Source organism: Perca fluviatilis, chromosome 4, assembly GCF_010015445.1.
Source record: "Perca fluviatilis chromosome 4, GENO_Pfluv_1.0, whole genome shotgun sequence".
Taxonomy (NCBI): domain Eukaryota; kingdom Metazoa; phylum Chordata; class Actinopteri; order Perciformes; family Percidae; genus Perca; species Perca fluviatilis.
The window spans coordinates 15,814,984-15,842,191 of record NC_053115.1 but is presented as its reverse complement, the minus strand read 5'-3'; the positions used below and the strand labels follow the sequence as shown (position 1 = coordinate 15,842,191).

General features: G+C 38.5%; 3 protein-coding genes across 6 annotated transcripts; 1 reads left to right on the top strand and 2 right to left on the bottom strand.

Annotated features, from left to right (window-relative positions):
• The first annotated feature begins 193 nt into the window (after nucleotides 1-193).
• prkag1 (protein kinase, AMP-activated, gamma 1 non-catalytic subunit) lies at nucleotides 194-7,716 on the top strand. Of its 2 annotated transcripts, none has more exons than XM_039796829.1 (13): nucleotides 194-337; nucleotides 2,045-2,096; nucleotides 2,191-2,291; nucleotides 3,083-3,164; nucleotides 3,257-3,315; nucleotides 3,546-3,591; nucleotides 3,687-3,741; nucleotides 4,117-4,243; nucleotides 4,497-4,662; nucleotides 4,764-4,801; nucleotides 5,203-5,349; nucleotides 5,742-5,841; nucleotides 6,027-7,716. In XM_039796829.1, the coding sequence occupies exons 1-13, from the start codon at nucleotides 329-331 to the stop codon at nucleotides 6,035-6,037; spliced, it is 993 nt and encodes a 330-aa protein (XP_039652763.1). In that variant the 5' UTR covers nucleotides 194-328; the 3' UTR covers nucleotides 6,038-7,716. The 2 variants fall into 2 exon arrangements, with proteins under 2 accessions (XP_039652763.1, XP_039652762.1); XM_039796828.1 differs by having other exon boundaries at nucleotides 2,173-2,291.
• A 541-nt stretch (nucleotides 7,717-8,257) lies between these two features.
• On the bottom strand, nucleotides 8,258-17,809 carry LOC120556934 (activin receptor type-1B-like). 2 transcript variants are annotated; one of them, XM_039796824.1, is made up of 9 exons: nucleotides 17,611-17,809; nucleotides 14,892-15,146; nucleotides 14,060-14,326; nucleotides 13,691-13,921; nucleotides 13,376-13,543; nucleotides 12,559-12,715; nucleotides 11,985-12,109; nucleotides 11,729-11,859; nucleotides 8,258-10,840 (listed from the first exon to the last, which is right to left on the bottom strand). In XM_039796824.1, the coding sequence occupies exons 1-9, from the start codon at nucleotides 17,675-17,677 to the stop codon at nucleotides 10,715-10,717; spliced, it is 1,527 nt and encodes a 508-aa protein (XP_039652758.1). In that variant the 5' UTR covers nucleotides 17,678-17,809; the 3' UTR covers nucleotides 8,258-10,714. The 2 variants fall into 2 exon arrangements, with proteins under 2 accessions (XP_039652758.1, XP_039652759.1); XM_039796825.1 differs by having other exon boundaries at nucleotides 14,901-15,146; nucleotides 17,611-17,808.
• An 817-nt stretch (nucleotides 17,810-18,626) lies between these two features.
• ankrd33ab (ankyrin repeat domain 33Ab) lies at nucleotides 18,627-23,569 on the bottom strand. Of its 2 annotated transcripts, XM_039796826.1 has the most exons (5): nucleotides 23,298-23,569; nucleotides 22,138-22,446; nucleotides 21,899-22,028; nucleotides 21,513-21,653; nucleotides 18,627-20,467 (listed from the first exon to the last, which is right to left on the bottom strand). In XM_039796826.1, exons 2-5 carry the CDS (start codon nucleotides 22,399-22,401, stop codon nucleotides 19,638-19,640), a joined length of 1,365 nt encoding a protein of 454 aa, XP_039652760.1. In that variant the 5' UTR covers nucleotides 22,402-22,446; nucleotides 23,298-23,569; the 3' UTR covers nucleotides 18,627-19,637. The 2 variants fall into 2 exon arrangements, with proteins under 2 accessions (XP_039652760.1, XP_039652761.1); XM_039796827.1 differs by lacking the exon at nucleotides 23,298-23,569 and having other exon boundaries at nucleotides 22,138-22,765.
• Nucleotides 23,570-27,208: the final 3,639 nt, after the last annotated feature.

Here is a 27,208-nt window from a genome sequence, read left to right as displayed (position 1 = left end):
CTGCACAGTTTACAGGGAGAATACATAGGTTGATGTACTACAACAACTGGTCATTTGTCTTTTGGCTATATTCATGAATGTATTAAGAGGGCTATACTGTAAATTCACTTAAGGTACGTAGGTATACACAGCATCATAGTATAGGGGTTAATGTATTGTCTACATTTGACATGAAATTGTGGTGCGTTAACACTACATGCACTACGGTTACGACTCAACAGCCATTCATGTTGCTCAATGCAGGTTGTAGCGGAAGACCTGTATGGTTTTGCAACATCCTGTGTTGTAAACGAACCCGGGCAAAGGAAGGTGATACGGCGAAAGGAATATGGAGTGTGTAAGTTATGTAGCTAACTTGAGCGTCAATAGATCCATTAGCTTTCTAACAAAGTTAACTAACGTGACTTTCCGAAGCATGCTAACAGTAACAGCTAACTAACGTTAGCTCATTCTTGGCAGAGTAACTAGTTCTGAGGCTAGCGCACTTGTTAGTAACGTTAACTTGGCACATATTTCTTTTACTGGTTTCAGCCCAGGTATCGGTGTACAGTTACTTAAACTAGCTAGTTACTTAAACAAAGACAGTAGCTAACGTTATGTCATATAATGCTTCACCAGGGTAGCCGACGCAAAAGCCAGAGCTGACATGGAAAGTCACCTCGACTGGTTCGTTAATGTCAACAGACAGTGACGCTAGCTTACTGATAATGATTAGCTAAGTTAACGTTATTACTATTGCGTTAAAAGTAACGTTTGCGTTATTCAGCCTGCACATAACTTCAACAGCGATGCTACTGTCTGTCGGTTTGGCAACCGGGCACCGTTAAATTATAGCAGCTGTGTCAAAATAATCTTTATAACAGCTGAATTAAAGTACTAGCTGACCTCCGTGTATAACAGCTATTAGTTAGTTACATCCATACAGTCTATGGTTACATCCCACAATTGAAGTCATTATCAATGAAGCTGTTGTGTGCCATGTCTGTCCTAATATGCAGTGGACCTGTTGGTGAGACATTTATGAATACCCTAACGTTACACCAGGGGCGTCAAACTCATTTTAGTTCATGGGGACGCCAATTTAATCTCAAGTGGACAGAGAGTTTCTCGTCAGGCTGATGTTGTTGCCAAAAGCCAGTCGCTCGCTTGTTAGGGCACACGATTTCTGCATGTTCAGCATGTGTTCATAAACCCACCCGCAGAGTATGGCTTTGATACTGATGCAGATGCTATTTCGTTAGCAATAAGGTAGCTAGCTAGCTTTCACAGCTGCATCGCTGATCTCTTGGCTATGACTTAAAACCGACTGCTGTTTCCTCAAACCTGCCAACAATGTATGTATCGTCTCTGTTCTCAGTTTTTTTTGTATTTTTCGCCATGATGAGTCTGATAGTGGCGACGAATATTCCTTTAGCACTGAAAAGTGCTTTGAACACGCCAAACACAGTTGCTTTACCTCTGCGACTAAAAAACTGGTCCATTTTCTTGAAAAACCATACACTGTGTGTCCACTTTTCTCCTTTTTGACAAGAACAAATGTTCACATAGGAATAGCAGTGTATTTTATTGAAAAAAATTCTCTGCCGTTTTCACACTTTGCAAAGTCATCCGGTGGGCCGGATTGGACCCTTTGGCAGGCCGATTCTGGCTCGCGGGCAGTATTTTTGACACCTCTGCGGGATTACACGCTGGCCACAACTCTATTACGTGTATCGTTAAATCTGGCTTTAGCATGCATACATATCTACACATTCATACATTAACCACTTTACTTTACTGAAACATATCCCGAACCATCATAAAATGAACCTAATAATAACATTATACACTAACCATGTGAAGGATTGTACCTAACTGCCTATAGTCTCACTTGGTGGGCCAGTAAATTCTTCTACCTATAATAACACTGATGGGATCAATAAATTAGCTAGGCTGAGGATTATTTAGCCATGTTATGCAGGCTTTTGTATAACAATAGAGCTTCAATATTCACAAGGTCGCCTACACAAACTGACATTTATTGACCTTTATCTTTTTGTTTCAGATTCCAGTGACTATTGATGATCTTGAGGGCAAAAATGACCCAGTCATAGAGGGTAAATTACTTTAATCTCATGAGACCAAACTGAGAAACAGTGATGTTTAAAAACATCAAGCAAGTGTCATTAATAGTCTCTCTTATTCCTTCAGACCCAGAGCACAATGTGTACACCAGGTTTATGAAGTCCCACCGGTGTTATGACCTCGTACCTACCAGCTCCAAACTGGTTGTGTTTGATACATCACTTCAGGTAAAACAAAAGCTTTACATAAAGAAAATTGAATATATCTCTGCAGTGTTTTCCCAAGGTTTGTGGGAGACTAAGGTGCTTATTTGGTGGTGGGTATAGGGGTCCTCCCTCAAGAAAAGGTTACCTTTTCCAATTTGACAAAAATGCAATGGTACATCATTTTGGACTATTATTATTACCATATATGTGTCTAAAATGTTGGAATAACCCTCAAAAAGCTTAAAGACAAAACTGGTCCACTGGGGACAATCATTCGATCTGAGAAAAGTCTTTAGGTTAGTTATGATGCTCACATTGATTTTACATTCATTTAGCGTAGGTGGTGCTCAAAATAGCTTGGATGTAGGCATGGGCCGGTTACCGTTTTCAAGGTATACCGTGGTTTGAAAAAGTCATGGTTTTGTGGTCAAAACCACAAAAAATGTCAGTAATACCGTTCCAAAGGTATGAGCTGTTTTTTGTGAGTGGTCAAGGAGAGAAACTGCACTTTAGTAATCCGTCTCTTTGCCAATTTGCAGTGTGTTTTAAAAATAAAATACATTGTGTTCAATGACATTTTGTTTTTAATTTTTTACCCAGACATTTAAAAAATAAAAATAAATGTAAAGCTATAATTGCAATACCGCAATACCGTGAAACCGTGATATTTTTGCTGAAGGTTATCATACCGTCAGAATCGTATACCGGCCCATGCCTACTTGGGCGTTGTGCCGCAGCCTTATTATAGTAGGGAAAACCCTGCTCTGATTAGCCAATTTAGACTGAGACGTCGGGTGTGATTCATTTTACAGGTCAAGAAGGCATTTTTTGCTCTTGTTTCAAATGGGGTAAGAGCGGCGCCCCTGTGGGACAGCAAGAAGCAGTGCTTTGTTGGTAAGGGCAATTTTCATTTGACACACTTTCACTCTATGTAAAACAAAATTAAATAAAAGGACTGACTTGATTCTCCTCATGCATCTCCACAGGCATGTTGACCATCACAGACTTTATTAACATCCTACATCGCTACTACAAATCTCCATTGGTAAGATGGTGGACACCACATGGTTCTAGTCCTTTTTAATTGTAAGATAAGGTGTAAAAAATGAAATCTTAAAGTTGAACTTCAGGCTTATTTTGTAATAAGGTAGGGTTTTAACTAATATGTTGCTGAATGTGCCCATGCTCCTTTTCCATTTGTATTGAGCTTGTATTGAGATTTCTTTCTTAGTTCATCTTAAATAGGTTAACCCTTTCTCTTTTGTTATCTTTTAGGTTCAGATATACGAGTTGGAAGAACACAAAATTGAAACATGGAGAGGTGAGAAAGTTTAATTAATATGTAATGTGCTTTTTTTCATTGACTCGTCTAATCTTGAAGGTTTTGACTTTATTGTCTGTTCTTGTTTATAATAGAGTTGTACCTCCAAGACTCTTTTAAGCCCTTGGTTAGCATATCTCCCAATGCAAGGTGAGTTTTGTTTATTTTTTTTATTTATGCTTGGTTTGACAGTAGTACTTCCAGGCATCTACATTTTCTTGTTGGTGTCAAACTTCACTTTTCTGAAGACACAAATGTTGCATGCTGGGACATACAACTATGGGGCATCTGATGGTTTATACTGTGGCAGTAACCCTTTAAAGTTGGCCCATTCCCAGCAAATACAATTACGATTATGTTTGTAAACATAGTATTTATCAGACAAATGCTTCACTTAACACTTGAAGTTATTAACTTTCTTGCCAAGATACCAACAGTTGATGAGCTAACATTAGTTACTATCTCTTAGCTATTTTTCCTTTTTTTTATTAAGCTATTAATAAAAATTAAACTTCTCTGTCACAGTTTGTATGATGCAGTATCATCACTGCTGAAGAATAAGATCCACAGACTGCCTGTAATCGACCCCCTGACCGGGAACACACTCTATATTCTCACACACAAGAGGATTCTCAAGTTCCTGAAGCTTTTTGTAAGCCCTCTCTACTACTACTACTACTACTACTACTACTACTATTACTACTACTACTACTACTACTACTACATTGAATACTTTAAATTATTTTCATTGTTTGAGTCTGTTAATAACGCGGCAGATGTCTAGTACAGAGTAAAGAAGTTGTCTACAGTTAAGGAACATGGTAAATTATAAAACTCTTTTACAGAGGCATCAATTCTCCTACAGTTTAAATAAAGTGTGCACAATCTCTTGTTATTGTTTTCAGATATCGGAGATGCCAAAACCCTCATTCTTGAGACAAACCTTAGAGGACCTGAACATCGGAACATTCCAGAACATAGCAGTGGTCCGCACAGACACACCGCTGTACACGGCGCTGGGTATTTTTGTTGAGCAGCGAGTGTCGGCGCTCCCCGTTGTGGATGACAAAGGTATGTGGGCTGGTTGAAATAACATCCTTGTTGATTTTGCATTTAGTGACCAGAGACCTCTTGAATTTAGTTTGTGTACTGATAGGCTGCCTCTCTTGCAGGTCGAGTGGTGGATATCTACTCAAAATTTGATGTTATAGTAAGTTGTTATCTGTCTTTTCCCTTTTTTGTTGTTGCTTTTAAGCACATAGTGAAAGTGCCTGCTTTAATTTCCCAAAGCCCAAGACGATGTATTCAAATTGCTTGCTTTATTACAGTCATTATAACATTATACATTATAACAGTCCAAACCCCCAAAATATTTAGATAACAATCAGATATGACAAATAAAAGCATCAAATCATCACATTTGAGAAGCTTTAAGATAATTATCCCATGCCATGCACTGTATCACCATATACTGTATATCAATATTGGGATGTATAATGACATATAGCGTGATATATTTTACCCAGCCTTGCTTGGGATATTCATTTATACTGGCTAAAAATGTAACCGTAATGATGAAACATTTTAACCTGAAGGCCTGTGTTTATACAGAACCTGGCAGCAGAGAAGACATACAACAACCTGGATGTGACCGTGACCAAAGCCTTGCAGCACCGCTCTCAGTACTTTGAAGGAGTGCTGACCTGCCACAGGCATGAGACCCTGGAGGCCATCATCAACCGACTTGTGGAGGCCGAGGTGAGAGTTGGATGTCATTATGTGTCACAGTCTCTTGTGGCCGGTTTGCCCCCTGTTGCTTTTAGGCTATTACTGTCCAGAGTGTAATGAACATGAATAGCCTATGATGAACAATGTCTGAAATGTTCCTCCACACTTTATTCTTCTTTTTCAATCAAAGTCCTAAATCGAGGGACACATCAAACAAAGCCATAACCGTCTTTTCTCCAATTTTTGCATTTAAATAAAAACTCCAAGGAATCCTAGCTACTCTGTCTCTTGTTATCAATGCTGCTGTGTGTGTATAGTTTGATGGCATCTGACAGTTACTCTATACATTCTTCTGGCTATGGTAGAAATACTATTTTACAAAGGTAAAAGTGACATTGATGGTCCTCCTGTATGTCCTTCAGGTGCACAGGCTGGTGGTGGTGGACGAGCAGGATGTGGTGAAGGGAATTGTCTCCCTTTCAGATATTCTCCAGGCACTAGTGCTGACTGATGGAGAAGAGGGTAAGTACAGTTGGGTAGCTGTCTCAAGATTTTTTGGAACTGACACATTTTTAATAGAAGCAACATCATATTGTAAATACAGGAAGTACTATTAAAAGCAGTTGTATTAAAAGCAGTGTGATTATTTGTACATCCTAAACATGTTCATGGTAAAATAAGTGATGATTTGATTTTTCTGTCCACAGGCACAGCTTGACGAAGTAACTCAAACAAGGAAAGGCTACACAGTTTTAAGAGGAGGTCAGAGCAAAGGGAGAAAGAAAAGGCATGTGAGAGGGGAATTTTTGACATTATATTGAAGTATCATCACCTGTCTCCTGTAACCAGACCTTCTATATCCACACATGGTGATCTCTCCCTTGCTGCAGAAATATGAAGCTTTAGCAACGCAGCAAAATAAAATTGACTTACAGAAGCTCCTGTAAATCGAGCCAAATTCCAAGCCGAGAGAGAGCCAAGAGAGATGTAAAAGCACAAGAGACCTATAAGGAGGAGCTGTAGCCTCCCAGGATGACAAGGCATCATTCCCACCTTAGTGCTTATTAACTATATAGAGGAGGACCATTAATGCTTTGATTAAAAATGTTTTCCCAATAGTATAAATGATGTAATCAGTTACAAGCTAAAGGAAAACTGTTATACCCGTGTTGCCTTTTCTTGGCAGCATTTCATTTCTATAAAAAGACTGAAATCTAGATGCACATAAAACCTATGTAAGGGTCATTTTAAACAATGTGTAACTTTCTGAGATTAACATTCAGTGTGTGTTTTTGTTCTGGCACGTTCCTGACAATTGCTTAAGGCCTGTTCTTTGTACATATAAGTATGGATGGTTTTTTCTGGCTTAAATTATTTTGTTATCCAGCTAACAAATTTAGTTCTAAATCATTTTTTAACCTTGATTAACTACCAATTTGCATATTGATGGTCATATGGTTACAGAAGTATTTATCTGTATGTATGTCTGGTACATACTGTACATACATACCTAGCTACATGCTACTTCTGTGTGAATATTGTAAAAATTATCTAGCTTAATTTATCATTCAAACACTATACCTTGGAGATGGCCAGTAGTCTGCACTGGTCAGTTTTATTTGAAAATCTTGGTCATGGTCTAACAAAATTTTTAATAAGCCAGGACTTTTGCAAGTTTCAACTTCAGACCTGTTGCTCCAAAATGTACATTTGTCAACAATTAAATAAAGTTACCACAGTTACCATTGTGCAGAGAATTCAGCAAACCTGAAAGAGCACTTTAGGCTCTTGAGACAACCTCATTTGTGAAGTCCAGAACAGCATTGATGAATCTGCTGTAAGAGACGACAAATGGTGCTGTATCATGGATATTATGGGTTTTATGTTTTGTCTGTGTTGTCATGTATAAACACAATGTTTAATGGCTTGTACATGTTACTTTAAAGACACCTTTTTTTCTGCCTGTTTTGTTACTCACACTTTGGGTTTTGGCATTAGCGTTAAAGGGAATTGCTTATTGCTTCAATGCTGCAAAATCTCATCAGTTTTTGGAAAAGTGGCCCATTACTTGAAAACCAATGGTTTTTGTGGCATTGTTTGTTTTCGGATTTCTAACTAGTGTTATGTTGATGTCAGTTACAGTCAGTGATGACATGCCTGAACATCAAGTTTTATGCATTTATACAACCTTTTTCTGTTCATTGTGTTTAGGGGACTTTATCAAAATCACTCAAGACCAGCATTTCCTTACCATTTTCTTAGGAAAATGTCATACTTTCTGTTTTGGTATACATGAAATTGAATGCATACAACTGTATGTAAATGGACAGTTTTTGTAGTAATCTGCATTGAGATTATGATTGAAAGAATGAGCAATAAAGGTTCTTTGAGAGTTTGTTTTAAATGGTATTATTACCTCCGAAGAAGGCTATGCTTTTCGGTTTGGTTTGTTTGTCTTTCAGCATGATTACAGAAAAAAATGATCATGAAACTTGGTGGAAAGCTGTAGCAGGGATACACAAATTATTTTCCACTTCTGTTAACATTGCGAGGTAGGGCATATGCGCTGCATTCATGTGGTGTCAGAATAATCGCACAAATGAGTTCCCAACTGGGAAATTTCTCAATATTTAACATTGTGAGATAGGGCATGTCTGGGTGGACTCTCTAAATGCCCATGTAGTAGTTAAATGCACAAATCTTATATATCGCATATAACTTGTGTCTTAGGATGTAACTGGGTAGCATTGATGTGATGGCATTGACAACTTCTTATTAAACTAGAATTAACTGATTTTATTTCGGCCACTTGGGGGCAGCGAAAACAAGTTCTAAACAACACTGACTTATCACCTGGAACCGACATATGGCGAGCTTTTTTTTAATACAAAGTTGGAGTTGGCCAAGAGGAAAGAACATAAAATAAATGGACACCACATTGGAAAACAATTGCATTTATTACTCTATATTAGAAGGTACATGATTGAAGTCCTGAAGTTTTTTTTTTTTACATAGATGCTGTTGTTTCTTTGCCATGACCTGACAGAGACTTGGGAGTTGTCACAAACTGTAGAATAATACCTAATTTCTTTGACTCACACCCTCCTAATTATCCATGAGTATACTTTGAACAAGGTATCAAAACCTTAAATACACTATGCATTTGTATACATTGTAAGGCAGATACAATTTGACAAGCATGCCCCTTTAGTGTATAAATATGGTTAACACTACACTACCTATCAAACAGTAGAGCTCCACAGTCAAAAACAACAGCATCAAGGGCAGTCTTTTCGTTCTTACAAACATCCTGTTAGACTAATACAATACAGTGCAGTGAGCAAGTGATTTTAAGTATTGGTCAAACACATTTGTGAGACAGCATTGAGACATTTTAGTAGTATTTAGTTTCAACATTTCTTCTCTCAAAGAAAAAGTCAGACTCTCTTTACAGTTTCCAGTTAAATTGTACTGCAACTGGTTGGCATGATTTGTATAAACATTCTCATTGTTGTTCTCATCAACAATTTGGTTTTAATGCTGCAAGGTCAGTAGTAGTGCACATGTGGCCTTTCAGGCTTTTATATAGACTCACAGCATACAAATATAAATAGCATGGGAAAGACTACACACAGACAGTACCTATTGAATTTGGCTACAGCTAAAGACAAAAGTGCAGCTTTTTTCCTGAAAACAAATAAAATGTAGACAGTGGTTTCTGACAATGGTAGCTTGATGGAAACAATCCACATACAATTTGCACATTAAGGAGGTAATGTATGGTGAACAAAAGGAGTTGTGAGGGGAAAACATTGATTAAGAATTAAATACTGCTCTGCAGTAGTAGAGGGCTATAGGAGAAAGTCAGCATCAGCAGTGTGTCTGACACATCCAGTAATGTCACTTCAGAGGTCAAATATTACAGCAAGAGTCAAGACAGAAGTAATTTTCTTCCAACCAACCAAAAAGCTGATATAAAAGATTTAACCATCTAAAACATAACCTAAGTACCAACATACATTTATTTACACAAGTATCACCTTAAAAAGCTATTGTATGTGCAGTAGTTATACTTGGCCAGGGAAAATGCACCCTGAATGGAAAAGAACATTGGACATGCTTTGACAATATACAAAAATTAACATAAAAACAAACTATTATTCAGATTCCTGAAGTTAGTGTATTAAAAATAAAACATTTTTGCCCTGTATTTAAAGTACAGTGTAAATAGTATTGGCTGCTGCAAAGGGCGAAAGGTTTATCAGAATGTTGTGTATACCAGTTTATCTGAGGGGCTGGAGCAATGTTTACTCTCATGGCAGGTTATGGTCTATCGAGAGACAATCAGATTGGAATACAACCATTTAAATATTATACATGTGTTTTCTGCAAGAAGTGTCCCAATCTGAAGCCAGCGAGTGTGTCAGCTAAAAAAATCAAGTGCCTGGCAGCGGTTGCTCTACATGTACTGTCCAAGTGAAATGCATTTTTGCTTAATAATCCTACATTTGTATTTAACATTGTAAATAACGTGGTTAACATGGTTCTAAACTGACAAAAACATAAGGAAAACCTGAGGTTTACAACAGCTTATGGAAGGGCTCCAGGCAAGTGGTCCAAAGGCCAAATCATGTTTGACAAGTTGCACTTACGCTCCAGTGACTTCAAAGTCTTAAAACACCTTGTTGAAAGCAAATGGGCTGCATTTACACAAACTTCCTCAACTGCTTTGTACATGCTTACATGGTTATCTGCAGACAACTCAACAACACAGCTGTAGCAGAACCAGATGGATTATTGTCTTTCAAGGATTTCTAAGCAGTTTGTGATGTGCCTGTATGCTGTAGGTGAGACAGAGAAACCTGCACAATAGCCACACAAGATCTAGTCATTTAAATAACAGAAAAAAGTAAGTTAAAAACATTCCTAACCCTCCCAGCTTGCCCCCTTTCAAAGACAAAAAGAGCAAAATACTGTTTGTTAACTATTAAGTGACTGTGATCAAAGAGACTTTGAGGAAATATCAGCAACTGATTTTCAAAATGTTAAATGGTTAATTACTTATCCTGTTATCGATTGCATACAAGTACACAGGAAATCCAAGGATCCTCAATAGTACGGAATATAGAAAGGAACAACAAGGGCAGCAGTAGCTGAGGACAGGAAAGGTGTTCTTGGTAGTTTGGCTGGGTAAGCGAGGTAGGGTTTGTCAAAAATCAAGTGGCTTCAAAACTGGCAGGAATGTCTATGTAGTAATATTTTACAAAGTGCGAATCTCCATCATATTCTCTTACTCTGTGCGTTCTTTGTAGAAGGCCCCGCCACCTCCTCTCAGTGTCCTACAGTCTGAAGTCGGCTCTTGCTCAGTGCTCTTTCTCAGCGCTCTGCTGACTGCTCAGACTTTAATGTCCTCTTGAACGCTGAGCTGGGAGAGGGTCTTCTTGATGCGCAGGGCCGTCAAGCGTGCAGCACCGTTAGCATACCAACACTCCCTCATGATTTTGCCCATAACCCGCAAGGCCTGGAACAGTAGTGGGGAAAAGCAAATAAGGATTAAGAGCTTACAATACAGTATGATTGATTATGATGATACAAATGTAGCTCAAGTAGTCAGTATGTATAGTGTTTGAAATACCCTGTTCCTGTACAAGTATTGTGTTGCTAATGTCAATCCCCTAATTTTGCTTGAAAATATAAATAAAAACATAAAAATTGCATTACAAAAAGAGCTTTAATGGACAAATCAGTTTATTCCATCATTGGTTTTATTTTCGCAGCTTTGGCCGTCATTGCTGAGATCTGGAAAATCCGATTGGGCAAGAAACATGTCAGACAATCTGACAGATTGTAAACAAAGCCCAACAAATACTTGCTTTTTAAAGCTGATTATTGATAGTCGCAAGTCGCAAAACGTTTTTTTTTTTTACATAAGAAAATCATTTAAACATAAAGATTTCTAATGAGAAAGAATGTGACCAAGATATGTGAAATTAATATAATAGATACCGATAATCTAGTAATACTGGCTGATGTATCTGGCTCTAGTTGTAAAAAGGCCATCAGTTTAGCCTTATTAACTGAGAACAAGTGAACCCGAAATGTGCATCCCTCATGGCACAGGAAAACAGTCGATAGACAGTGTTACAAATATTTTTTGAGTAATAATTTTAACCATATATATTATATAAATAATTTTACCCTGGGGGACTAACCTGATAACCTCTTAGACTTCTTTTTAGTGATTTCACAGCATTCCTAGATCTCAGAAATTAACTTGAGGAGTGCAATGTTCTGATTTTAGACATGAATGATGACCAAAACTTAAAAAATAAGACACAGTGTAAGTGCAGATCTTAAACAGGAGAAAAAAAACAGACAAAAGTTAAGCTTTAATCGATCATTTTTATACCTCGTAGCTCTGCCACCAATTGGGGATGTTGGGTCGTATTTTTTGGTCACACACCAACTTTCTCATCTCCTCTATGGAAGGGTCAGAAGGTACCAGGTCATAGTAGGGCAGCTGGTACTCTTCATGGATACCTGATAACCCAGGACAATGTTATGTGGGGTTAGAGCAGTGCTGTGATCTCAGTTGTTAACATCAATAAAAAAAAAAATCAAAGAACACAGGTTGAGTATCCAGAGTAAAAACAAAAGAGTCTGACCTCCACTATTACAGCGGCATGCAATCTCCCAGTAGACCAGCCCCAAAGCATAGATATCAGCACATTTGAATGAGTCAAAGTGTCTCATGTTGATAGTCTCATCCAGAACCTCTGGAGCCATATACCTGAGGGATGTAAAAACAATCCCAGTTTGTAATTATGTGCTGAGTTCAAGGGTTTTCTGGGAAAGGTGTCAAAGATATCTGTGAGAATGGAGGTTATCAGGTCAGCTGCTGCAGGTGTGCATATAATCATACTATTTAACAATGTAATCATACTATTTAACAATGTTCTGTACATATACCATGTTACTTGCACTATTCATATTTGTTAATATCTGAACAACCTCACTGTTTAACTATGTTCTGTACATATATCATCCAACTGTTCATTCGTTGATGTTCATACTGTACATACCTGTACTGCAATCCCTACTGTCTACATTTTAATATATTCACTGATATTCCTGCACTTCTGCTTAGATGCTTAACTGCATTTAATTAGCTCTGTACTTGAAACCTGCTTAATGGCAATAAAACAGAATCTGAACCTGAATCTGAATATCGACACAGACCTCTTGGTGCCCACCCTCTGATTGGGCGCAATATCGATGGTGTCTGTTGCAGAGTCATGACGGACAGCCAAGCCCAGGTCAGCGATGGCACAGGTGCAGTTCTTCTTCACGAGGATGTTCTTGGACTTCAGGTCTCTGTGCGCGATACCTGGCTTTCCTACCAAAACATAAATGTACACTTCAGACACTTTTCAATTCATATCTCTAAATTACTTTTTGAACATGTCATTGTCAACTCTAAACTCTCTTTTATGAAAAACTAGAAACTACACCTAGCTATGCAATTTTCCTTTTTGGGGCATCAGTTTGGTTGACAAAAATAGAAAACAGTCCTCTTTTTGTGCAACAAAATGTCCTAAACTTTAATCTTCCATGACGGATAGTTAAGCAGAGGATTATGTAGTGAACTGCTTTAAAAGATAACCAGTAGATTATGGATATAACCTCAGATGACTTAGACATGAGAGCAAAAACTATTTTCCTGGGCCATACCAAAGGTACAAATTATATAACATTCAATTATTTACATTTAGAAATTAAGTGCAATCTCACCACACTGGTTTCTCATTGTCTCTATTTTTCAACAGGTATACCATTTATTCATCTTTTTTCAATGCATAAGCCAACCTTGCAATTATTTAGACACCACTTCAATAATACAACAATGTCTTCAAGGACATCATTTATTTATCCATTTCTATCTATTTGTCAGTTGAGAGGCCTTGTGCTAGTCTGTGGGGAGAAAACATAACGAACGTGTTTCAAATAAGAAATAATTACAACCAGCACTAAAAGTGCTGAAAAGTGTTGCTGTTACCTTGTGTTCCTAGAATCTCCATGTGCAGATGTGCCAGGCCACTGGCAGCTGACAGTGCCAGTTTGATCATTCCTTCAGTAGTGACAGAGTAGCGATTCAGGTAGTCAAACAGAGAGCCATGCTCATGGTAGTCCGACACCAACCACAGCTGGGTCCAAGTGCCATTGTCTGGGCAGGAGACAGAAATATAGTGATACACAAGAAATGTTATTACTTGATGATGACGAATTATTACACAACAAACAAATCACACACATCAATAACCCTAATCTGCGAATTATTCATCCATTCTTCAACATGTTGTGATGTCACAACCTTTGTTGTCAGCAGCTATAAAGCCCAGGATGTTTTCATGGCGGAGCATAATGGTCTGATAGATTTCAGCCTCACGGAACCAGGAGCGCTCCTCTCTGGATGAGAAGATCTTCACCGCCACATCACCGCCCCTCCAACGTCCTCGCCACACCTCCCCGAAACGCCCTTTACCAATGATCTCTTGGAGGACAATTGTTCGCGCCACGGTTCGCTGGACAAACAGAGGCAGACCTGCTTAGAAAAGATGAGAACAGTTATCAGCAGTTTTCTGATATTAATTTGATTTAAAAAAGAAAAGAAAAAGTCAAACCAGTGTAAACTAGAACATGAGGGCTGGTCTGCAGCTAAATTATCACGTTGTGCACTGACCGGAGCCTGAACCAGATGAGGACAGATCGTATATAAGGTCCTGCAGGGTCCTGTCTTTGGCCATGTAGAGGTGGTCACAGGAGGGGTCCTCCACTTCCAATCGCTGCCTGTGGCTGTAGGCCCGCTGGTGGTACTGATACAGGAACATACACATCAGCAGCAGCAGACACAGCAGGAACAGTGGCCCTGCAATCACAGCGACTAGTTCCACCAGCACCCATGTCCCACCAGGGCCATAGCCTCCCCCGAGTCCTGACTGAGTTGTGACTGAAAAGAGAACAGCAAAGAATTAAAAGGCAACATCCGGCACATATAAGCAGATTCCCTGATATGAACTGCTTTGTGTCCATGAGGGACAAGAGTATAAAGTATAAAGCTTTCGGCTAAGCAGACAATTAGTCAACATTTGACTCTTGCATTAACTTCTTTTGATTATCCCCAGTTATTTAAGAAAGAAATTCTCAATTCTCTACACTAAAAAGGCTTTTAGTGTTTTACTTTTCCCTCTTGACCATTCTCATATAACCATTTTAATGAAGATATCCACACTATGCATGTGAACCTTCTCTCCACATACTCTCTGCAAAATATTGTATTTGGACACTGTCCAAAATACCATAGGAAACATATCTTCCCAGGAACCATGAGTCACAAAACTGTGTAGAAATAGGAAACATGTTTTTGCCTGGGGTTTGCTGTAAGGAGAGGATGTTAGATGGGTGGTACAGTACTCCAGGTAAAGACACACCTTTTTTAAAGGTCACCGTCAGACACTTGGTGATAGCAGCACTAAATGTACCAATCGTACTGTGTATGCTGTGTGATACTTCACCTTTCTCACCTGAGGGTACTTTGAGGTCAATGCTGTTGCAGTAGTCTGTGTAGCAGCAGTGGGTATTGAGCAAGCCCTCTGCACTGAGGCAGTAGAACGGTTGTCCGGGGGGCACAAGATTGTCCCGTGTGATGCAGATACGGATGTGCTGCTCTTGGCCATCAATTAAGGAAGTGGAGGCCTTGCAGGCTCCATCGGTCTCACACTGGTAGCCAGTCTTCTCGCACTGGGCAGTGGTGCAGTTACACCACAGAGCTGCAGGGATGGAGAGGGCAGAAGAAGCAACACAGTGTGAAACAAAATAGTATGCAGAATTACAAAATACTGGACTTTACAAAACGTATCATCATCATTGCTCATCAAATGTATGAGCAAAATACTTTATTTTCTTCTCAGTTGTGCCGGAACTTACAGTACACATCATGTGCAGCAGAGGGCAATACCAGCCAACAGTAACAGCATACATAACATTATAAGCTATGGACTTACAAACAAGGGCCTGCGATCGACATGAGACGATATCATATGCCCATTTAACACAATCACAAAAAGCAACTAAAAAGCCATTTAAATACAAAACAAACCATTTTTTTAAATTAAATTAATTAATATAGTGGAAATTTCAAAATAAGAGTGCATCTTAACAATGATATGTACCCTTTGCTGGGTGTCATCCACTCTCTTTCACCCCTTTCATGTCATGTGAATAAAACAAATTTATAAAAAAAAAAAAATAATATTGGATTTTTGATCAGCGATTGTTACACCCCTACAAACAATATGCAACATATCCTTACATGAAGCCCAAAAACATAAAGGCCAATAACTAGTAATACTTTGTCAGTGATGAACTTCTATTGTGGTTTCTTTGGCATGTGGCATCTAACTTTTTGGTCGCTAAAGATGATCTCAATATAATTAGTTTGGTTTGTGGGAGACCCGCTTGAGGAAGCTACCCGACAAGGTTAGAGAGTAAAAAAATTATGCAGCAGCGCCCCTTAAATATTCCATGTACTAAAGGAACATTTTCAGATGAGTGACGTATTGCAAAGATTATTAAGACACAGAAATGATGTCACATTCCAGTTTTTCTGAAAAAGCCCCCATTGAATTCTCATTAGAAAACAACCTTGCTAGAGAGCCTGTGTGCTGGATGTGTTTGTTAGAAAACCCACACACATGCACCTGAACTTTAGTGCCATCTACATCAAATGAAGGGAAATGTAGAGATAATGTGCTTTGTGGTGCTGACTCATACAATGCCAACACCTACATGACAGATGCTGGTGGTCAAATACGAAAAACAAAACAACCAGAGAAGAAATAAGGAAGAAAATTCTGACTAAACATGAAATGAGACTGACATGTCAGACTTTCCATAGCTATAAATGTCACAACTCTAATCCACATTGAGCTGAATGTTTTAAAAACACCTTTAGAGAAGAAATACAGCCAAGATACTGACTGACTACAGTTCAATTTGGGATAAAAAAAAAAAAGGCAATAGTAAAAAGGTGTTTTCTGAATGTTTACCTTTAAAACAAAACCATTTCAGTGGTTAAAATATAATACATCACAATGTAAAAACGTGTTTCCTTGTAAAGTACACAACAGTTCATATCACCACTGGAATTCAGCTGCTTGAGCAGAAGGTGATCTTTTTCTGTTTTCAACCAAAACACAACCAGATGAGATGTTTTAACAACTCAAGTAACAACTTTATGTTCCATACTTTTTGAAGACAATAGTCACACAGTGCACTGTGTTGGAATTCAAAGGAGTGTGCTGTATAGTTAAGATGTGTTCCTACTAGCACTTATTCACAGGTAGTATTGACAGAAAAAAAGGAGAAGGAACAGTTTCCACATTTCTCAACATAACTTTGTCCTATGGGGGATTTGATGATGTATACCATTTATACTGTGGCAACTATTCCTTAAATATATTTGTCCTTAAATATATTTTTTTGTTGGTTGGATCAACTACAACACTTGTTGTATTATTACACGATATTAAACATCTATGTAATATCTATCTTTTTAGCAACAATCATCTCCATATCTGTGCCTGGATGCTATAGATATGAGATTACTAATGTCTGTAATTTGAGTACATCCATTGTAAATACATTAAAATTTGAGCACTCTGCAATCTTAACTAACACACACACACACACACACCCACACACACACACACACACACACACACACACACACACACACACACACACACACACACACACACATCATAATAGCCTCATGGCATCATTATCTACATGTCAAGTGTATGTGGATATCATTACTGTGACACAAATAGGTAATTAAACGTTTACAAAATATTAGGGAAATATTGTACAGAGCGGTGACAACCGTCTCTATAGTTGTGCAAGTTAAATAACCATGACTACAAAAAGCTGAGGCTTAGCTAGCTAGTCAAACTATGTTGTTTACAGCTAAATAATTCACAGAGCTACTTCAGACCAGCCTATCTGGCTCCGACAGCGATAGGAAGACGGTGAGAAGTCGTGTTGTTACATTTACATGAAATGTATTTAAATAATTGCCAGGTTTGTACACATGAAGTCTGATTTAATGTCTATGTGTCAATTTAATGTGTCGTCCCGGGCTATGGGCTAGCTAACGTCAGCTAACAGCTAACTCCACACTCTTTCGCCTTGATGACGGCAGCAGCTTATGAACAAAACAAACAAGTCACTCACCCTCGCAGTTTCTGTACAGGACGACCTGAACAACCAAGGCAGCTAACGAAATCCGTAGGTTAGCCATGATCAATAAATTCCCGGTTCATCGCATTAAGACATTTAGTTAGCTAGCTAACGTAAGAGGTGGCGAGGCGTGATGATGACAGCTAACCAGGCTGTCAGTGAACAGTTTACTAACATTCTCCACCAGCAGGCTGCAGCATAGACAGCCACAGACTGCGGATTAAAGAGGTGAGTTATCTATCTATCTATCTATCTATCTATCTATCTATCTATCTATCTATCTATCTATCTATCTATCTATCTTTTTTGGTCATCCATACATGTAGGCTAAAGGTCAACATCATGAGGATGTACTGGATGTAGCAGACATTGAGAGATAGATATGCAACACAATACAGACCAATACATACATACAGTGGTGCTCATAAGTTTATGAACCCATGCTAAAGTTGACTAAAAAGAGGAATAGGGTTCATAAACTTATGAGCACCACTTGTACATACAAGGGCGTAACTTTGGGTTCAACATTGGGGGTTGAGATCTCCAGCTGTCTAGGGAGGTCCCGGGACATGTCTGCATGTGTTTTTTTTTTTTTAAACTTTGAAAAAAGCAAGAAAAACGTTTTAAAAAAGCGACAAAAACATTGAAATGGAACAAAAACTTAAGAAAAAGTCCAGTTTTGATCTGTACGTTATGCCTATGCATACATATCAGGTCACAAAGGTCTCTCACAAATGGCCTTTTGTCAACACCAGGTCCTAGCTAACTTTCCTTGTCATTAGGCTGTAAGATCATCCCCAAATGTATTAGATGAATGGAGGAAAGGCTGTTTCTGCAAATATGATGCACATGTATCATACTCTATGACAGGGGATTGTTGTCTTCAGTTATGGTCTTTGGTCTGACCTGCCTTCAGCCTTTGAACATTAATTCTGCAATCTCCAATTTATTTTTATTTTCGGTCAATCAGGGCAGCAGAACAAGCTGAAAATAAAACATGGACATACAGGTATTATCACCTTATAAAGTTTATTAGCATTCATGGGAAAATCCAATATTCACTTTTCTTTCAGCTCTGGTTTGTTCTCCACAAACCCATGAGAAATATGTCTGGCTCTTTAGCTGTTAAATGTTATACGTGCTGAATTTGGTGGTAACTCCTTGTGGGTTCATCACATTACATCATTCGATCCATTGTTAATATAAAAATATTGACTAGTGCAACACCAATGAATAAATAAATTGATTGAATTGAAACCTTCACTGTCCTATATTTATTTGTAATTTCTAATTAGAGTTAATAAAATCAGGATATATATGAATATGTTATTGGCAGAAAATGGCAATATAAACTAGAATTACCTTTAATAAACACATTGTGATGCATGTTTGCCATACTGTATGGTATTTACAATTGGTTTTTGGCTAGCTATTTACAGAAATACACAACACATAAAACAATATTACATAACAACACAAATGAGCTATGACGTAGCTATGTGTTTCTATATTTACATACAACAGATATGCAGGTACTATACAGTTTGTGCCTGCCTGCCTGGTCTTTATGTGAATGATGAGGTAGATCCCAGAAATGATTTAGCACATGTGAAACTGAATCAGTAAATATGTTTTTTATGCATTGTATCATAATCATAAAAAAGCCTTTTTTAAATACAAAAATGGGATTTTATACATTTTGTATATATTTATGGAAAAATAAACTTTGTTTCTATCCTAACTCAAAATATACTTGTCTCAACACAAATTAGAGGCTAAAAGCTTCAAACTCCTCCCAAAGAGGCTCTGCAGTGCTCGTTTGAAGTCCTCTGTCGTTCAATTTTAGGAAGAAAAGAAATCTCCTCTCTTACCTATTTCACCTTTATGTCATAGGTTCTATATTTGTTGAATATTTCCAAGATATTTGGTTTGGAAGTTTCAAGCCCTGAGTTGTACACAAAAAGCATTTTGTTTTAAAAAGGGATGATTCGTACAGCAGAACACCCCTTTTTTTCAAACGCTCAGTTTTTGGCCTTCTTGTCTTTTTCTTTACTTTTCTCCCTTTTCTCTTTTTCTTTCTCAGCTTTCTTTTTCTCATCTTTGATCTCCTTGTACCTCCACTTGGGTGGTTCCAGGAAACCCTTTTCCTTCTTCTTCTTCTTCTTCTTCTTCTTTTCTTTCTTTGGCGTTGCATCTGAAGGCCTGCTGATGTCGATCTTGGGGATGCAGCCAGAGGGGAATATGCTGTTCCTTCTCGCCATACTGCGTGGAATGAATGTAGTAGTAACTTTAGTGGAAGCCAATGAGAGGATGCTGCTTCGCCGCCCAGTCTCCGCACAGCACGTTGTAGAGATTGACTCTGCAGAGTGAACTGTGAGATTGATGTTTGATACTGAGCCGTTGCTGTGACACACTGAGCTCTCTTCTAATTCCTTATCTGTGTGTTTCTTCATCAGCTCTGGCACAGCCATGCGCCTCTTCCCCACTTCAGGAGGGCTTGTAGGGCAGAGTGGACGGCATCCAGTTGAAATGAGGGGACTGTGGACACTGGTGGTCATGCGCACCATGTGGTCCAAGGCTCCGTTGTCCTCGGGGTCATGAGGAAATCTGAATCCGAATCCGTTTTTGATCCGCTGGGTGATTTTTTCTGTGGTACTTTTCCCAGCTGTGGCCTTGGCTACCCTCTCTTTGAGCTCAGGCCACTCAGGGATATAACTTTCACAGAACTGCACAGCTTTTGGCCGCTTATTAAGGCGGCGGAGATGACAAAGGGTCTCATAGCGACCTGTTTTCAGCGCCCAGTCCCGAGCACATTTTCCTTTTGTGGAGTCTACTGCATGTATGTCAGCCCCTGGAAATAAAGATGGTAGAGCAAAGAAATCATAAGAACATCTATGATGCAGATCATATCGTCCAGCGCTAGCTGCAATGCAGAGCTGTACGATTATTCTATCAATCAAAACAAGCAAATGGAGGACATCACTGTGGGCTCTGAGAAATTGTGAATGCAATTTTTTTCCTGTGCTTTTAAACATTTCACGGACTAAAGGATTAATCAACTAACAAAAAAATATAAAAATAAAAATATATACATTCAATCAAGAAAAAAATCATTATTTGCAATGTTAAACAAAGATTTATGACTAGCAGAGATTTTAGATTGGAAACGTGCAGTCTTCAAATAACTCTGCAAGTGGCTAATCTACAACCAGCCTGCACTACTACTAAGTCGAGGTTACTGGAGGGTGTGTTAAGATGCGATAATGTCCTCAGAATGATCCCTTAAACCGGTATGCCGTTACTGGCACGCTCACTCGCGAAAGGAGTTAGCTGACTTCAAATATGGACAGATAAACTGTGGGCTCAGCTATTCTAATCACCAGTGCTGTAACTGTTTATTTAGAGCTGTAAGAGTCCTGGTTAATGAGCTACTGTCAGGTGTGTTTAAAAAAAAATAATATATACTGTTACTGTTATATACTGATAATATCAGAGAACAGTAGCTCCTGTATGAGTGCAACATTGTCAAAAGTCAAAGTTTGTTTGGTGGATGAAGACAAAAAATTGTGTTTATAAAAGTTGGGCCTTTGAATGCCTGGAGTCCTGAGAGTTCAGTCAACTGAATATTATTGTATATGTATATGTAAATATGCAATAGGTTTGAGAGTGTTGTAACATAGAAATATATGAATATATAAACATTTAATATATAAACTAATATATAATACAATATAAAATTACCTCTTCAGGTCTCATTTTTGTGATATATTAGAATGATGCCAGCAAGGTCATAATATGTAATTTTCCAGAAAGTGCATACATTGTGCAATAATGACTAAGACTAAATGACAATAAATGGGAAATCAAGCAAACAAACATAAAAAAAAAAACCATACCAGCCATAACCAGGGCAGCCACGACGTCATTGCGGCCGGTCATAGCAGCTTTGATGAGGGCTGTGAAACCTCGACAATCCTTTATTTCAGTGTCTATACCAGGATAGTAGTTTAGGAGATACATGACTGTGTTGACATGACCTGCAGATAAAAACACAGAACTCAGAGATGAGCAGTGCGTCAGAAAATGTGTAACATTTGAAAGCCGGCTGTTTGGACTGTTTACATCAAGATCAAAGTTTTCAGTCTATATAAGTCACATAGTACTGTATATGATATTTGCTACTGTCTGTTTACACCGTAATTGTGTTGTACTTTACTGTTTTATCCTCTGAACTTGACCTTTGTTTTGTTTTGGTAATGTTTGTTGTGTAGGTACGACTTACCTGCTTGGGATGCAATCATCAGAGCAGTGTTGCCTTCATTGTCCTGATGATTTATGTCTATAAAGGGACAGGTGTGAAGCCCATATACAATGTCCACGAAACCGTTGCAGCAAGCCACCATCAAGCCATTCTGTTGGTAATAGTCAACGGTAAGGATCAATGACCGTGGGAGTGTTTTAGACATTATGAGCTAGGATTTACATGTGCTGAATTATCACCATTATGAATGAAACTCTCACCCAGCCATTGATGTCCAGCTCTGTGACCTCCTCTTTTGTAACCCCTCTCTCCAGAACTTTCCGCAGAGCGACGGATTCATTATGGGCACATGCTCGATACAGTGTTAATGCCGCTTGCCCGTCTGTTATCTCCGGCGTGTAGTCTGGAAGCACCGAGTCATCAGAGAGGATGCTGTCTGAATCGGACTCGTCCCCCGACAGAGACATGTCGTCCTCATCAGGGCCTGAGCCCAGGTGTGGGTCCTTCGCTGCAGTGGCCATCATTCAACGGTAGAACAGGTGAGACGGTGCTGTGTCCTTTGGCTACATCTACAAGAAAATCCAAAATAGAACCTAGTCGTCAGAAACTACTGGATGTTGTCTATAGCAACACAGGTGCAATCATGTGTGTTCTAGAGATGGAAACTCAGAAAGGATGAATTTGTTTCCTCCCTGGAAAGCTCTCTGTAATTAACGTAATGCCAAGTTAAAATCATCTCTTCAAGGCTGTTCACAACATCACAACATGCTGTATATAAAAGGCTTTAGATCTGCCACCCTGAAAGATCAAAAGTTTGCTTATTGCCAGATTGACAAAGTGAAAACATGAGTCTGTCAGTCAGGCATTATGAGTGTGTTATCTGTGAGTCATGGAGTGGGTGTGGTTGTATGAGCTCAGTGTGCCTTTACTGTTGAGTAACTGGATCAGCATCTGAAAGCCCTGCTAAACTAACAGGAGGGCTAAATGAGGAACAACCCACCTCAGAATAACCTCAGTCACACATGCTTTGGCTCTATTACTGCTTTATGAAGCCAACATGACTATTTCAACAAATGTATACTGAAATGTAGCATGTATTTAATCACATGCACATGTTTACACTTATACTCAAGTGTTCCTAAAACTGAAATCAAAGCAACAGAATTGCAATTTGGGAATATAAAAAATGTCTAAAGTGGATCACAAGCAGTGGTTTCCAGTTATTTTCATAGCACAAGAAAGCACTTCTGCTGCTAAATTTTTTATGTCACAGACCAATGTGCAACCACAGTTCATGAAACCAAAGTAAAGAAGGGAAAACTCAGAGGCAGATCTTTAGCATCCTTCATCAGTACAGAATGTAAGAACTATCTATTTGATCAAACTAACTGATGTATCAACATAAAGTATACACACTCACCATAAAGTGTAATCAATCAGCTGTAAATGTAAATGTATCCACATATGTCACAGCTCTGGACTTCTTGTTGGATGACTTCTGACTTCTTCCAACACTCCTACTGTATCTTCAGAGCAGCCGACAGATCACAGTTTCCTCCTGGGCCTGTAAATAGAGGGACTTTACCCATTTCCATCCCACATATTGTCGCAATGTTATAAAACTGAGAGGAGGAGTCTTTGCACAGTCTTCACAGCTTCTCAGCTCCTGTCCTTAGCTCATCCTACTTACACCAGCTTATGGAAAGGGTTACCAGCGTCGCCCCTACTACGTGCTTATACTTGTTTGTTTTTTATCTGGCTAGACTAAGGAGAGTTTCTTGAAGTTAGATGCCATTTTTCCTCTCTTTTTGTCTTAATTTTGATACCCTTTTTGGAAAATCACAGGTACATTTGATGAAAGGGAACAAATCAAGATGGGAAACTCAAAAAACAAATGAGAACATTAACAGAAGAACATGGATAGAAAACTTGAATAACAATCACACGTCATCTTCTATTAAATATGAATAAATATGCATTTATGCAAAAAATCCCTTATTAAAGCACAAAAAACACATACAGTGTTTTGTATTCCGTCCCTAAATAAGTAATTAATCCAATTGTAAATGTCTTAAATGTCGACTGTAAGATGCTTAAGCCAGAGGAATATAATGAATAGTTAAGACTGACTAACGGATGATCAAATCCCATCAGGGGTGACCGACCTGCTCTGAACAGATGGGACAGATTCCAGACTCAACAAAAGTCATTTCACAGAACAGCAGTGGCAGTCGACCCGAGGCTGAGTGATGTTTCTCAGATTTACCACAGGATGGGGATCTCTCACCCAGTTCACAGGCTCTAATCTCAGACTTTATAATTTGGTCATAACAGAGTGAAAACTGATGAGCCGTTATACATGTGTCCTAAATATTAGGAATGTTCAAACTGCATAAACTTAATTTAAATCTGAAATGCATCTGCGCTATATGAAGTGAATTCTCAGAGGATTTGAATATATGTTTGGTCTTACTGCAGGACTTGTAGTGCAGACATGGCTGAGTGTAGAAACTGGAATAACAGCTGTAAGTTAATGAAACAGGAATAATAAAAATAAAACAAGGGAATCATATAGGCAGTATGATCTACTCAATAACAATAATAAAGCACTTTAAGTTTTTCTGAAGATATTTGAGTTAGTTAACACTCCTGCTTTGGGAATGATCACAGGCTGAAATTGTGGGACCTGTGGGACGTGGCTGGACCTGCCTAGACAGATTGACCCCTCTCTTATCCCACTATAATTGAGCAGTTGTCCTCATCTGCCTGGAGGAGAAAAATACCTGAAGCAAAGCATAGTCGATTGTCTACTTTTATCCTTGTGTTGGACGTCAGGCAGAATGACTTCTTCTGAAGCTTTTCAACTTGTTTTCTGTCTTTTGATTAAATAAAAATCAAAGGAACGGGCAAGGATGCTTAAATGAGGGGAGAAGACTACATTTGAAAATATTTAGGTGAACAGAAAGGACGCCACATTCGGAAAAACGGAAGAGAAAGCGATGCAAAATGAAGACTGGCAAAGTGCATAGGAGGACTGAACAACTTCTAGGATACAGGGTTGATAAAGTGAGTGTCTTTGGTACAAGTGAAGTGATGGAAATAACAAATCTCAATGCTAAAAGCTAGCATATATCAACTTGGGCTCCTCTTTATTATTCACATACATGCTGTAATTGTGTGAAATGTAATGGTGTAAGACCCAGAACACAGAACAAGAAGAACACACCTGAAAGTAAGAAGATTCTGTATGCTTTTGTTTATGTCAGATCTTGCTTTAGTCAAATATTTCCCTCTATACAGTTTAATAAAGTGTAGTTTTTTTTTATTGACAATATTCTTTCATGTAAAACTGTAATAGTGCTCTTGTCATGTGCTGACACAATTTTGCTACTGTTTATGTGGCCAAAGTAAGTGGTGTGAATACATGAAATTTACTCGTACTTTCAAACTTAAGGATAAAAGCAAGTTTCTTAAAGCTAAGAATCACTCTTACTCTCCCAGTTATTTAAGACAGACAGCTCCAGAGGTCTCTCAAGTGGTTAGGAGTTGCCAGTTGGGGCTTGAGATAGCATTGAGGAGACAGAGACATACGCCAATCTTTCAGGAGAGGAAGAATGTTTTTGAAGTGTTTGATGACGAGCAGTTAATCAATCGGTATCATTTGGACAGAGCAGGCATACAATATCGTACAATCTAGGCTATAGGCAGGTCAGTAAACAGCACACCGGTTTAAAATTTGTAATTGAGACATGGTGGAAAACGGGTTTATCTTTCATTTCCAATGTGTATATCATAATGTATTCTTTTGAAAAATCGTTATTGTCAAATGTGTGTTGAATGTAAACTCCTCTTAGGAATTTCACCATTCAATGTGAATTTATTTGAGAATATTCTTAAATAAGGAAATCTATCTAGTGATTGATCCGTGCCTATGTTGTCATCCAAAATCCCATTTGTGGTACAGCAAAGTGTCCTGAATCATCGCTAAGACTGACACTTAAGATATAGTCCTACACTTCACTTAAATTACGACTGAGATGCTTGATAACTAACTTTAAAGCGCAGCTTTGAGCCAAGATTTTTTTTTTGTCTTAAGTCAATTCTTAGCAGTGTGGGCCCTGGTTTTTAAGTGTTTTATAGATTAGAAGTCACTTTTAAAATGTTGTTAGCCTTCAGACAGAATCAGACTTCTTTGGCTGTGGATTTCATGTTGTCCTGTACTCTCCCCATCAGTTTAGTCCTCTCAGGGAAATTCCTCAGATAAGATTAGAAACCACTTAAGCTGATGCAGAAATAGGAAAGAGAGAGGGGTGGAGAGAGAGGTGAAATAGAGTGGAAAAGTGGTATAATTAGCTCAATCACTCTTTCTGTTCTGTTACGCCTAGTCTTTTAACTAATACTTGACATAGGGTTGGCTAATCTATCGGTTACCTATAAAATGCAGAATTGATTTTTAAAATTCTTTGGATTACCTAAGAAGCACTACTGTACACGGACTGGCCCCACTTTATATTTCTGAATTATTGTGTCCCCTGGCCACGGCGAGATCACTGAGGTCTTCTGACCCAGGTCTTTTGGCTGTCCCGAAATCTAGGCTTAAATCAAAAGGTGACCGTGCCTTCACAGCGGTAGCTCCCACCCTCTGGAACCGTCTTCCCCAAGTTATAAAAAAATGCAGAGTCAGTGGATGGTGTTAAGAAGCTGTTAAAAACTCACCTGTTCCAAAAGCACTTCGTCCTGGAATGGGTTGACCCCCTGTGCAATTTCGATTGTTTGAGTGTTTAACTTTTATGTTTGCTTTTATTTTGTAGTTTTATTGTTATTTTGTTTTTGTTTCTTTTTATATTGTTATCTCACAATTTGAACTTTCTATTTGTATTCAATGTTGTACTGTAGAGCTCCTTGTAACCCTGGTTTTGAAAGTCGCTTAAAAAATAAAGTTTACTTACTTATTACCAACACTCCTAAATCTGTCACACAGTCAAATCAAATTAAATACAACAACAAATAAATGGCTTTGCTAAAGAGGACACTTTTTAAAAATTTAACTTTAACTTGTTTAATCTGTCTTTTGTGTAAGGTTTCAGACACCAGCCCGGAGAAACTGTTATTGGATGAAAACAATCAGGACATCCAGACGCAGTTCAAGTGTGCCAGGAAGTCCAGTGTGGCTGCAGGATGCAAAGGTAACCATGGCTCTATCTGCTGTACTCGTGTCTTCAGTGACTTTGAAGAAATATGGTTGTTTACTGTTGTGTGCACCTCTTATATCACCCATAGTGTGGAGCTATCTGATGAAAAGGAAGAGCAGCGTTACCATCAGACTTTGAA